We start from the raw sequence: 14,133 nt of genomic DNA, 5'->3' as shown, positions 1-14,133 counted from the left end.
ATTATATTATTAAAAAGTGCATCTCAGAAATTATTGCAGCTGAACTTCAGTCTGCTCAATTTTTAATAATAATAAATTTAATTTATAATGCACTTTACATCAAATGAATGATCTCAAAGTGCAATTTTAATTTTCCAAATATTTCAACTTTCTTATAGTGGCGAAAACACATGATTAATTTGAACTGCAGTCCCCGCCCCTATTTTTTTTTTCCTTCATATATTCTCATCTAGCCGTATGCTCATTGGGGTGCTGGAGCCTACCCCAGGTGACTTCGGTCTAGAGGTGGGATACACCCTAGACTGGTCGCTAACCAATCACAGCGCAATAAGAAATAATAAGTAGTAATAATTTGTCAATAAGAGAGAAAGACATTTGATTTCCCTCACTTTTAATGTAAATTCAATATATCACATGCTCCATAGCATTGGCTCACCACAAAGTGCAAAAAGATTGATTGATTGAGCTAATTGACATGGTTAGTAGTCAGTGCAAACACGTGATCGAGTGGCATTTCTCTAAAAAGAGCATATAACAATAAAAAACATGCATCCTTCATTCATCCATCCATCCATTTCCCGTCGCTTATCCTATGCATCCTTCCTCCCTGGCAATAAATGTCAATTCATCAATAAAAACATCCACTGTACAATGTTCTCTTGTTCACCCGAAGCCTGCATTCAATGTGACTTATAAAGTACATGAAGTGTATCAGTACTCTTGATACTAAACTACGTTGATACGTATCCACGTACCCGTTTCCCTTAAAGAAAAAACACATACAACTTCTCCAATAATGCCATTCAGTTAGGGACGACATACTGAATTTCACCACCGCCATGTTTTATTATTTAGTTATTTATTTCTTATTTCATCTTCACCTCTGAGGTGGAAAAGCGCTCTACAAGTGAAAGACCATTTACTTGAGGTGAGAAACCCGTCTGAATTCAAGAACAACTCATAGTAAAAACAAGAAGTTGAGCTCGCTGCCACATTGTGTCTTTGGCAACAATCACGTCTTCATTGAAGGTAAAAGTAACTTAAAATGTTCATTCATTTGTTTATCATTTTCTTTCATCATTCATATTTATTTATATACATTTTGAAACATATTTAGGTTTTTTGGAACGATGAAATTTTATGTGAAAAATGTGTTTGGTTAGAGTATGTTTTGGTTAAGAGTCTGACCTGGAATGGATTACTGACGCTAACCAAGGATCCACTGTAATTCTTTTCCTTACTTTTCAATATCACAAAAATAAACAGATATAATAAAAAAAGAAAAATTAAACATAAGCGTGAATAAGTGTTTATCAAAGTGTGTGATGACGTGTGATAAGCAGAGTACAAATTATATCGGTGAGACTTCATGTACTAACGGCGATAACACTTCATTTGCAAAATGCAATATTGTTCAAAAAATTCAAATTTTCCTCATCATAACAGCCCACATGTTGATCTCCCACTCCAATCTTTTGAACTCCTCCACCAGGAGCAAGACCTCACCAGCGTGCAATCCACCCCTTTTCGGCTGAGAAGCACAGCCTCATATTTTGGAGCATGAATAAAAAAATGAGCTGCATGCCATCAATGTTACAAAGATTAACATTTACATCATTTTCATAAAACAACTTTATCCTTTGTTTGGTTTGTTATTCATATTGCGACTTTTTTGTTCTCTTAATATTTATGACTTCAGACTCTTTATTTTTGTAGGATTACTACTTTTTTATTCTATTTTTGATTATGCTTTTAAAAATGCATTTTCTTATTTCATTGTATTTAAGCCCTGATCTAGGAGAATGTGACAACAAGGCATATTCACATTAGACCCGTAGTCATTTCAGGGACCTGGTCACTGGTTGCTAAATATAGCAACACTGTCACCTACTTTACGGAGTTGGAATGACGTGCTCCACTCACACACTGTCCTGTTTTATGTCCGGTTTATGAGCGAGGGCCAATTGGAACAACACCGCTTGGTTGTTAATGTTAAAAAGAGTCAAATGTTTTCTTTCCCTTTAAAAGCCACATGAAGTCAATATGAAGGTGGCTGTGAGGTAAGGTGTCATCAGTTGATCCAAGCATAAGCATACAGACCATTCTCCTTCCACAACTGACAGCGAGCCGATGTAAAGTTACGGGCAACCTGGAGGCTGCTGGACAGGAAAGCTGTGGCGGCTGGATATTCTGGCCACTCCTTATCCATTTTACCTGCAAGAAGAAGACATTCTCATTATCGTGTTAAATGATGCAAAAGCGTCAGATAGTGAACCCGGAAAGAAGTTTTGGATGGCTCTGACCGAGTTCTACTGACGTCAATGTGATCTGGATTTTTTTTTTTTCTTTATTTTTGCAGATTGCCTGCACTCAGTAAAAGCGGGGATGGAGTAAATTAATCAGACTATTTGGGTCGGAATCCATGGAATCACTCCTGAAAGAAGTGCAGAATCGGGAAGATCTGGAGAGCTTTCCATGCCGGTTATTGTGTGTAGCAGCTCTAAAGGAGTCCACAACTCATTCATTAATTTTCTACCGCTTATCCTCAAGAGGGTCACAGGGATGCTGGAGCCTATCCCAGCTGTCTTCGGGCAAGAGGCGGGGTACACCCTGGACTGGTCTCCAGCCAATCACAGGGCACATAGTATAGACCAGGGGTCAGCAACCTACGGCTCCAGAGCCGCATGTGGCTCTTCAGCCTCTTTGTTGTGGCTCCCTTTGCAATGCTCAAATATTTGTTTTAACACCCAAATGAGGAAAATATGCATCTTTTGAACAAAATCCGACTTTCTGTGAGGCCGTATACTAGCAAGAGTACTTGATCAACTCCACTTTTTCTCTACTGTGATATCCCAAAATTCCCTCAATCAAAATCTTGGGAGACTAGTAAATTGCTCTGGATGTGAGCATGTTGCTACACATTTCTTAAGGCGTGCATAGGGAGAACATGCAAACTCCACACAGAGATAGCCGAGGGTGGGATTGAACTCGGGTGTCCTTGCTGTGAGGTCTGCGCGCTACCCACTCGACCGCTATGCAGCCCCTATATTCTGCTGTTATATTATGTTTCGCGGCTCCATTCTATTTTTCTTCAGTGAGCGAGGGGGTAAAATGGCTCTTTTGATAGTAAAGGTTGCCGACCCCTGGTATAGACAAACAACCATTCACACTCACATTCATACCTATGGACAATTTGGAGTCGCCAATTAACCTAGCATGTTTTTGGAATGTGGGAGGAAACCGGAGTACCCGGAGAAAACCCACACATGCACAGGGAGAACATGCAAATTCCACACAGAGATGGCCGAGGGTGGAACTGAACTCCGGTCTTCTAGCTGTGAGTCCTGTGTGCTAACCACTCAACCGCCATGCAGCCTGTCCACAACTCAATACAATACAAAAAATTATGAACCGATCATTCATTCATTCATTCATTTTCTACCGCTTATCCTCACGAGGGGTGCTGGAGCCTATCCCAGCTATATTCGAGCGAGAGGCGGGGTACACCCTGGACTGGTGGCCAGCCAATCACAGGTATCAACTGACCAATGAATAGTTTTTTCAAATAATCATTAGTTGCAGGCCTAGTCTGTGTTTCGTTAGATTTAACTTGTGCACACTTGTGGCCGTCATAGTTACCTGTTTTGGCAAAGTGCACAAGGTGACTCGTTATGACGTCCTGGAAACGCTTGTCCTCATCAGATGGTGTCTTCCCTAAAATGAACTGCAGTTCTCCAAAGAAAGCAATAGCGTCCAAGCAGTGGAAAGAGAAGCGACTATCAAAAGGAAGCAGACCGGCTGACGTGTTAACTGGTCCAGAAGGTGTGTATGTCACCACGTAGCGATACACTGGGCTCTGAAGGGCCGCTGCACAAAAAAGAAAAAAACAAAAAGAAAAGTTAGTTACTTCTTGTGTGTTGTGCCATTCATACACCGCATGGATCCAACTGTGTGATTTCTTATGGGAAAAATGGATTCAGTTAGAGTCCGCCATTCTACAATGAATTAATGATATTAACCAAGGTTCCATGGTATGTCATCTACGGGGAGTGCCCACCCAACCTGAAGAATTTGTCATTTATATGCATGTAAAAGTATAATTGTAAAACTATAAAAATGTGTTTTGTGTTAACATTTTTGGCTGTCTGGAAGCGATTATTTGCATTTAAATTATTTCTTATGGGAAAAATTGATTCAGTTAGAGTCTGCCTTTCTGCAACAAATTAATGATGTTAACCAAGGTTCTATGGTATGTCATCTAGGGGGAGTGCCAACCCAACCTGAAAAATTTGTCATTTATATGCACATTTATGCATGTAAAAGAATAATTGCAAAACTATAAAAAAAAATGGTGTTAACATTTTTGGCTGCCTGGAAGCGATTATTTGGATTTTAATGATTTCTAATGGGGAAAATTGATTCAGTTAGAGTCCGCCTTTCTGCAACGAATTAATGATGTTAACCAAGGTTCCATGGTATGTCATCTGGGGGGAAGTACCCAGCCAACCTGAAAAATTAGTCATTTATATGCATGTTTATGCATGTAAAAGTATAATTGTAAAACTATAAAAAAGTGTTTTGTGTTTACATTTTTGGCTGTCTGGAAGCGATTATTTGGATTTGAATGATTTCTTGTGGGAAAAAATGATTCAGTTAGAGTCCGCCTTTCTGCAAAGAATTAATGATGTTAACCAAGGTTCTATGGTATGTCTGTCATCTGGGGGAGGAAGTACCCAGCCAACCTGAAAAATTAGTCATTTATATGCACGTTAATGCATGTAAAACTATAATTGTAAAACTATAAAAATGTGTTTTGTGTTAACATTTTTGGCTGTCTGGAAGCGATTATTTGGATTTGAATGATTTCTTATGGGAAAAATTGATTCAGTTAGATTCCGCCTTCCTGCTAAGAATGAATGATGTTAACCAAGGTTCTATGGTATGTCATCCAGGGGGAGTACCAACCCAACCTGAAAAATTTGACATTTATATGCATGTAAAAGTATAATTGTAAAACAATAAAAATTTGTTTTGTGTTAACATTTTTGGTTGTCTGGAAGCAATTATTTGGATTTAAATGATTTCTTATGGGAAAAATTGATTCAGTTAGAGTCCGTCTTTCTGCAACAAATTAATGATGTTAACCAAGGTTCTATGGTATATCTTCTGGGGGGAGTACCCAGAATTAGTCATTTATATGCATGTAAAACTATAACTGTAATACTATAAAAACACGTTCAGTATTAACATTTTTCTGTGCAAAGAAGTAAAGAAGTGAGAAGAGAGAAAAGTTACCTGCAGCCCTCTGGGCCAGATCATGATTAGGACAGGTGACTCTGACGTCAGATACCATGGTTGTATATGCTCTCTCTGGACAGCGGTCTCTGGTGGGGCAGGGGTCTGAGCGTGGATACAGATCCAATGCATCTTTGGGAAGATCGTCTCGAAAAGTCTTTAGTTTTTCTGAGAGGAGAAGACATAGCCAAAAAATTACAACACACGTGTCTTTCCCCGAACTTTACATTATTACTTGCATACAACACATTTATTGTACATGCAGTGAACTATTCAAAACGTTGTTTTAGTCTTAATTTACATTTTTACAACATAAAGCTAAAGAAAACCCCAAAATGTGTCATAATATAATTTTATTTATTATAATATTATAATTATTATATTATTATATTATAGCATCCTGGTCTTCCATAAAACCTCAACAGTCCCATGGGCTTATTGCCTCCATGCCAAACCGAATTAAAGCAGTGATTCGTGCAAAAAGGGCCGCAATTAAGTATTGCACACAGTAATTAAACATCATTTTCAGTGGATTGAAATTTAAATAAATTGAAATTTAATTTAAATAAATCCCATTAAAAAAAAAATTCAAAACATACCTGTCACAAACCAGCTATAGTCATCCCATGTCCACATGGAGATGTTTTCAGCTGGAGGGCTGCAGAAGAAACAGAGGACTCCAGTGTTAGATCGCCGTGACCACTGAGCGGTAAATAATTTATGTAAATGAGGTAAACCTGAAGTCCGTCTCCTGCTCTGTGGTCCCGATGACAAAGGGGACATCATTATAGGCTCCTTTCTTCTCCCATGTCTCAAAGGGTGACGCTTCCAGGACATACCCGTCCACCACTGCAACAGGTCCGCAGAAGTGCCCTCTGGTGGGAAGGTCAGTCAGGTCATCTGCAGCCCAGGAAGGGTACTGCTGCCATGGCACAGCCTAACAAAATGGTAACCGGCGGATTTAGAGAAGAACACAATCCAAAACAAAACTCAAGTTTCACGAAGACTCAAGATTCACTGACTCATGGATGCTCAACAAAGAGTCACGATTCACTGAGTCACGAGTGCTCGATGGAGGCTCGAGTTTCACGGACTCACAGGTACCTAACCAAAAATCAAGTTTCACTGACTTACGGATGCTGGACAAAGACTTGAGCTTCACTGACTCACAGGGGCGATTGACAAAGACTTGTGTTTCACTCACGGGTATTCAACGATGATCAGATTTTTAATGACTCACAAGTATCTGACCAAAACTCAAGTTTCACGAAGACTCAAAATTCACTGTGTCATGGATGCTCAACAAAGAGTCAAGATTCACGAGTGCTTGATGAAGGCTCGAGTTTCACGGACTCACAGGTACCTGACCAAAAATCAAGTTTCACTGACTTATGGATGCTCGACAAAGACTTGAGCTTCACTGACTCACGGGCAATTGACAAAGACTTGTGTTTCACTCACGGGTATTCAACGATGATTAGATTTTGAATGACTCACAAGTATCTGACCAAAACTCAAGTTTCACGAAGACTCAAGATTCACTGACTCATTGATGCTCAACAAAGAGTCAAGATTCACTGAGTCACAAGTGCTCGATGGAGGCTCGAGTTTCACGGACTCACAGGTACCTGACCAAAAATCAAGTTTCACTGACTTACGGATGCTGGACAAAGACTTGAGCTTCACTGACTCACGGGTGATTGATCAGATTTTGAATGACTCACAAGTATCTGACCAAAACTCAAGTTTCACGAAGACTCAAGATTCACTGTGTCATGGATGCTCAACAAAGAGTCAAGATTCACTGAGTCACGAGTGCTTGATGAAGGCTCGAGTTTCACGGACTCACAGGTACCTGACCAAAAATCAAGTTTCACTGACTTACGGATGCTGGACAAAGACTTGAGCTTCACTGACTCACGGGTGATTGATCAGATTTTAAATGACTCACAAGTATCTGGCCAAAACTCAAGTTTCACGAAGACTCAAGATTCACTGACTCACGGGCGATTGACAAAGACTTGTGTTTCACTCACGGGTATTCAACGATGATCAGATTTTGAATGACTCACAAGTATCTGACCAAAACTCAAGTTTCACGAAGACTCAAGATTCACTGACTCACGGGCGATTGACAAAGACTCGTGTTTCACTCACGGGTATTCAACAATGATCAGATTTTGAATGACTCACAAGTATCTGACCAAAACTGAAGTTTCACAAAGACTCAAGATTCACCGACTCAAGGGTTCTTGACACATTTCCAATATCATTTCTGCACACACTGATTTTTATGATTATCATTATTATTAGACTCCTCATTGTCTTGTTTTGCTTCAAGAAAACCTTCCAAAGGTCTTTTTGCCGTTTTTCATGTAAAGTCCTGAAAGGACAGTTGGTGAATCATCAAAGTCAACATGATTTCTATTCCGAGGTTATATACTTGGGGAATACACCAGATGAAGTCAGAAGAGTAGACAAGTAGTTATTGCAGATTTTATTGGCTGGAAGTAACCCCGAAATCACACAAGACGCATCATGTCGCGTGGGCGTAGCAGCGACTTTTTTTGGCTCCATTTTGTCTGGTGTGAATTTGGGGTAGGAAAGCAGTAAGAAAACCTACAACATGTGTTGAATTTGAGAAAAAATATTCAGGATATTCACAGTATGGAACAAATTATATTTCGAGTAAGATATTCCCACAGGGCTAACAAGTGGTTAGCACGCAGGCCTCACAGCTAGGAGACCTGAGTTCAATTCCACCCTCGGTCATCTCTGTGTGGAGTTTGCATGTTCTCCCCGTGCATGCGTGGGTTTTCTCCGGGTACTCCGGTTTCCTCCCACATTCCAAAAACATGCTAGGTTAATTGGCCACTCCAAATAAATAATAAAAATAATAAAAATAAAAATACTGGAGAAATTATTACCAAATAAATTAACCCTTTTTTAAATTGTCTTAATTTAAAATAAAAAGAAAGAAGCTGCATGCTCATATTACTCCACCAGCTAAAATAAAACGGAAAGTCGATACCTGTAATATCTGTTTAACAGACAGCTGTCTGAGGCACAGAAGGTCTTTGCAGTCTGTGTTCTTCAGGAAGACCAGATTGTCAGACTCAGCCTGTTGCAGCGTCGCATTGTAGACGTACGAGCCACTCATATCCACGGCCGCCTGGAATAGACCCTTTGCAAGCGGAGACATCATCAGGGTCCATACAGACGTGCCACCTTGCAGATAAAAGACAAAAATGTTTAATACAATGGAATTTTTTCGAAAACAAACATCGCAGGGTTGTCAATCTCTAGCCACATTCCAACACAGCACAACATTTTGGAGTGGGGGTCGGTCGGTGGGATGTTTCATACCTGAACTTTGCCCAAAGATAGTGACTTTGCCAGGGTCTCCTCCAAAAACGTGGATGTTTCTTTGGACCCACTTTAGAGCAGCAATCTGGTCCATAAAACCATAGTTCCCTACGGCAAAAGAAGAGCAATTACTTCCAGTTTCTATCATGTTCTCAAACTCAAACCCTAGCAGTTTATATGGTCATTATCTCCTAAAAACACATAATTTCAACTTGGACAGTACCAGTGACAGAGGCGTATTCATGGGTCAAAATGCGTAACAAATCCACACATGTTGGGACGGCACTGACACATCATTAGCCCTCCTAGGTGGGCGGACCCCACTATTTACAACTATGGTATTCTGCTTCACCCCAAGTTTGTGAAGACTTCCACACCACTATGTACATCTGTGCAAAACTTTTTTATATTCAGTATAGTTACTCCAGACTCCATTCACTGTGCAATATCCGATCAAGCCCCACATGCAATATTAAGGCTCTAAGTGCAATATAATAAGTTCTAAGTATTCTATAATGCCTCATGTTAACTCACTAGTAAGATCTCATAGTGTATAGACTGGTGATATATTTAATCTCATTTCATATTGTCTGCAAACTATTTGTATATAACTCTGGGTAAAATTGTTGATTTGTTAATACTTGGGTTGTTTATATTGTTTATTTTTTATATTGTGTATTTTGTACTGCTTAACTGATTCTGTACTCTTGCTGCTGCGCAATGCAAATTTCCCCAATGAGGGACGAATAAAGGCATATCTTAATCTTATCATATCTTATCTGGTATACAAAATTCTTGTAAGTTTTTGAAGACCACTGTTCACTTACTTGTGGTTTCAAGACTTTTTAATAGTAGAATGGGAGGCTGAGCCTCTTGTTATTCAGCTAGCTGTGGTCAAAAGGGAGATTATTCATTTGATAGTCGAGCAGATCCATAATTGTGGATCAATGTGCATTGACCTTAATCAACTGAGCTTGTGTTATCATTGTTATCACACAATGATAAAGTATCACAGTCACTCACTCATCGGAATGTGTAAACTCAGAAGGCAATAAAGATAATAGGGTGGAGGAGGTAGGATCTGGTCTGGGAACAGGATCCTGGTCCGGCTCACACATATCCCCAACCCCTTCGCATCTTCGGTGATCTACAAAAACCTCAGGGATGCAACAATCGGTGCTGAGTTTCCTTCTTTTAATCAAGAGGCTGCAGGCGGGCGGACATCCATTCATTTTTTATGCCAGTTATTTTCATTAGGGTCGCGAGGGTATGCTGGAGCCTATCCCAGCTGACTTCGGGTGAGAGACGGGTTACGCCCTGGACTGGTTGCCAAATATCGATAATATCGACCCCAATGTTGGGATCAATATTCATCGATACCAATGTAAAAAGATCTACACTTTGGATTGAGTTGGTTTACTGGTTTCCAGTCCAAATGCAGCGGTCAAGATGGACCCTAGCTTGGGTGTCTCTGCTGTCTGTCACAGCGCCGCGAAAGCTCCCTTTGCTCTCCCCTTCCTCTCTTATGATTGATTTACCGTCACGTGACTCAGCAGCAACAGGCAACAAAACTCCACCCACCGTGAGCCCAGACATACCACAGAGAGAGCAGGAGGGTGGCAGAAAGAAAAATTAGCGCTGTTTGGTTATATTTTCAGGCCGAAAACATGACCACGGCAAATTGTATAATTTGTAAAAAGGCTTCATGACAAAAACTTTTATTGCGCTTATAAATTATTTTATATTTACTTATAAACTCTGCCTGATTAATAATATAAAAGGCAAATCACAAAAAAGTAATAATAATTAATTCAGATGTAGATTCAGATTGATGATGCATCCATCTTATTTTTAAAAAGTGATACTTATACTATTTAATTGGTATCAGATGGCTACCAAATCTAACTAAGCATGTCGTTCAAACTGACCTGAGGTGTTTTTGAGCGAACCTTCCCGTAGTATCTCCAGCGCCAAGAAGCCAAATGCATTGAGTCTGTAGTTAAAGCTGACATAAACCATCCCCGTTTCTGCTGCAAGCTTCTCTGTGGGCGAGTAGCCATGTTCTCCACCACTCAACATGTGGAGGTATCCCCCATGGATCCAGACCATGACCGGCAGCTTTGAGTTGGCCTGCAGCGTTGGCGTCCACACGTTGACGAAGAGGCAATCCTCTTGTCCCATCAGCTTGCCTGAACTTGATAAAGGCCGCACCTGAGGGCAAATGCTGCGGAAACGGCTGGCATCGCTGACTTTGTCGGTACACACCGGGTCAGCTGGAGGTGCCCAGCGCAGATTACCCACTGGTGGAGCAGCATAGGGGATGCCCTTAAAGGAGTACGCTCCATTTTTCTGTCAAAATGAAAATTAAAACCATTAATTGAAGTCATTAGGAGTTTTATAATACAAAAACTAAATTTGCTGAAAACTGTTTTCTAATTTACTCTCATGTATGAGCACATGTACACAAACCTTACTAACTTACTGCAAAGTTGTAACATTATTTGATAGACGTCATATGCAGCGAGTGTGCCTCGAGCTGACAAATCATAATTAAGTGTGATGAAATGTAGAATTATTACAGCTGCTGCTTGGACATTAACATGGCGGCAGCTGTTCAACTTTGACGAAAAAAAAGTCACAAGCGAGCGAATAACACCTGAGCTAATAACACCCAGGGAAGTTGGATTGCAAGGTTTATAGTGTGCATAAAGTACTTAATGCAAGGTTTAGAGTGTGCATAAAGTCATTAATGTGCAGTTTCAATACTGCCACTGGCATAGTACAGGTAGAAACAGTCACAAGCGAGCGAATAACACCTGAGCGAATAACACCCAGGGTAGTTGGATTGCAAGGTTTATAGTGTGCATAAAGTACTTAATGCAAGGTTTACAGTGTGCATAAAGTCATTAAGGTGCGGTTTCAATAATGTCCCCGGCATACTACAGGTAATAACTTTTAAATTGGGAAAAAAGGGCGTGCAAAATACTTTTGGGGTACCACGTAACTCTGCCACTGCATGTGAGCTCACTGCAAAATGACACAGCAGTCCCGGCACAGTGTGGGGAAACTACCACTGTAGCTATGAAACCGAATGTCCGTTTTGCATTTTGGTGGTGTGGCAACCAGCTCATTAGCGCACCCACCATATATTTGAGTGTGGCCCTGAGTTACAAAAGTAAAGTAGCTGATACTTTTTGGAGAAGAAAACAAACTTAGTGTCACTTGGCTACTATGAACATCCAGCAGCAACGCGACTTTTTGGCATGACTACTATTTTGAAGAAAAGTATACTTCACCAAGTCGATGATCTAGTACCTTGAGAAGTGTTTTGGCTGAGAGGTGTCACCATGATGACACTACTGTATTTATTTACCGTTTGCTTTAAAAAATCTAACATATTTACAAACAATATGTTATATATTGTTTGATGATTCGCAGCTAAGCAAAGTTGATAAATCATGGCAGGGACCGTTCAAAATATTCTATTTAAGACCTTCTATGAGGTTTTAAGTGAATTTCACACATTTTAAGGCCTAAAATTCAAATGTTTGGATGTAAGACTTTTTTTTCAAGATTTGACAGGTTTTTGTTTTTGTGAGGCTGCATCATCTGCTATGGTTTAAAAGTAGCGCAGCCTCCAATTAGTGTCACATTCCTCCACGCCCATGATGGAATGCTGGTCATCAACAAGCTGCCAATAACCAGCCTTCATTTGCTCGAGGGAACGTGACTGTTTTCTTCTTTTCCCACATTAACGGTTAAAATGTTGATTAATAACTACATCATTACCGCGATTGGTATATACTGTACAGAAAAAGATGGCAAATAATATATAATTTACTACACAAAGAATACATTTTCAAATTATTCTCATGACAAATAGAAAACATTTGTTAAGCCAATGTTTTAAAGATTGATGGTCGAGATCTATGATGTCATTTCTGATCGAATAGATCAATGACAAGTTACTCACATGTCTTCCTCTGTAGTCACCACAGTCAGTGGTGACTTGGGCCAGTCCAGGTGGGAGCGTTTGGGCCACATAGCCCAGGTAGGTGGCCAGAACCAGTAGAGTCAGCACCCCAAGGCAGATGAGGACAATGCAGCGTCTGGACAGCACCAAGAAGGGACTGATGTAGGTTCTGTGTCGTACATACTGCACCTCTTCTTCATCTTCCTCCTGCACCAGGTAGCGGTATTCCGTCCTTTCTGGCACCTCGTATGCGTCCTCATTCATCTTCAATCTGGGGTAAAATACAGCAAAATGCAACTGTAATAGCTTTCATTTCTGGCATGCATTTATGTCATCATCAACAGATTTAACTGTATACACGTGTATATATATATATATATGTATGTATGTGTGTGTGTGTACATATATATATACATACACACATAGTATAATGTTTTGAAGAGTTGAAAACATGAATCACGAATCAATCAGACAAAATTATTCACACACTTCATTGAATATGAATATATACACACACACTTGATTTTACATAATATTTAAAAGTTGTGTAACATTGCTACACAATATGTCAAAGTCATTTCCTGGGCACTGGAAAGTCAAGTCGTGAAAAAGTTAGGAAAAAAAAGAAAACACAGTAATGGTGTAGTAAATCTGCAGACATGTTTACTTACTGACAAGTGCTGTTTCCAAACTAAACTAATGAAGCCTAAGACTAATTTACTTTCGGAAAGTACATTTCACATAACACGCACTTTATTCACACTTTCATTTTTATCACACTAGCACAAATACACTTCGCGTTCTTATTATTGTTTATATTAAATTATACAAAATACATGGTTGCTGTTAATCCATGAAGCATCGTTGCTCTGACATTTATCAGAACAAAATGTGATAATTATAACGTTTAATCATTTGCACACAATCTTTCAACTTCTAAGCAAGCACATCATCGTTCTACTCGACAGGGGATTGCATTATGTTTGTATATGTCTTACTTACCATTGAAAATAACTTCAACACGGCAGTAAGACAGTCAGTATACGTCTAGAAAACAATCAAAGTAGAAGCTGAACTTATGTACACAACAGGGTGCGTCGGAGACTTCATCTTCTTCTTTTGTATTTCCGGCGGATTACACGTGGGTAGTGTGTTATAGGGCCACCAACAGGTGAAGACTTGTCATTGCAATTCTTACCTTTTATCACTTTAACCGTTTTCATCGCACATATTAAGCGAAAAAAGGTAATACTCTAACAAAACAGTTGCAATTTTATGACAATATTGTGATTTTAGCAGCATAGAGTTGAAATATTAAAGGAAATACATATATATATTTTAAGTCGTAATATGACAAACAAAGAAAACAAGACAAAGTTGTCATCTTTTTAAAAAATGATGTTGAGAATATATATAAATGTGTGTGTGTGTGTGTGTGTATATATATATATATACACACATATATATATTTGTATATGTATATATATGTATGTATATAT

General features: G+C 39.4%; 1 protein-coding gene across 1 annotated transcript; it reads right to left on the bottom strand.

The window, feature by feature from the left end:
- Nucleotides 1-374: 374 nt before the first annotated feature.
- Nucleotides 375-13,762, bottom strand: LOC131132150 (para-nitrobenzyl esterase). The gene is made up of 10 exons (XM_058077505.2): nucleotides 13,637-13,762; nucleotides 12,635-12,905; nucleotides 10,590-11,010; nucleotides 8,662-8,769; nucleotides 8,327-8,523; nucleotides 6,033-6,232; nucleotides 5,895-5,953; nucleotides 5,296-5,463; nucleotides 3,640-3,867; nucleotides 375-2,214 (listed from the first exon to the last, which is right to left on the bottom strand). The coding sequence occupies exons 2-10, from the start codon at nucleotides 12,896-12,898 to the stop codon at nucleotides 2,072-2,074; spliced, it is 1,788 nt and encodes a 595-aa protein (XP_057933488.2). The 5' UTR covers nucleotides 12,899-12,905; nucleotides 13,637-13,762; the 3' UTR covers nucleotides 375-2,071.
- Between the last annotated feature and the right edge of the window lie 371 nt (nucleotides 13,763-14,133).

Source organism: Doryrhamphus excisus, linkage group LG1, assembly GCF_037039965.1.
Source record: "Doryrhamphus excisus strain RoL-2023G ecotype Guam linkage group LG1, RoL_Dexc_Guam_v1.1, whole genome shotgun sequence".
Taxonomy (NCBI): Eukaryota; Metazoa; Chordata; class Actinopteri; order Syngnathiformes; family Syngnathidae; genus Doryrhamphus; species Doryrhamphus excisus.
The sequence above is the reverse complement of the archived record's forward strand: the minus strand, read 5'-3'. Positions and strand labels throughout refer to the sequence as shown.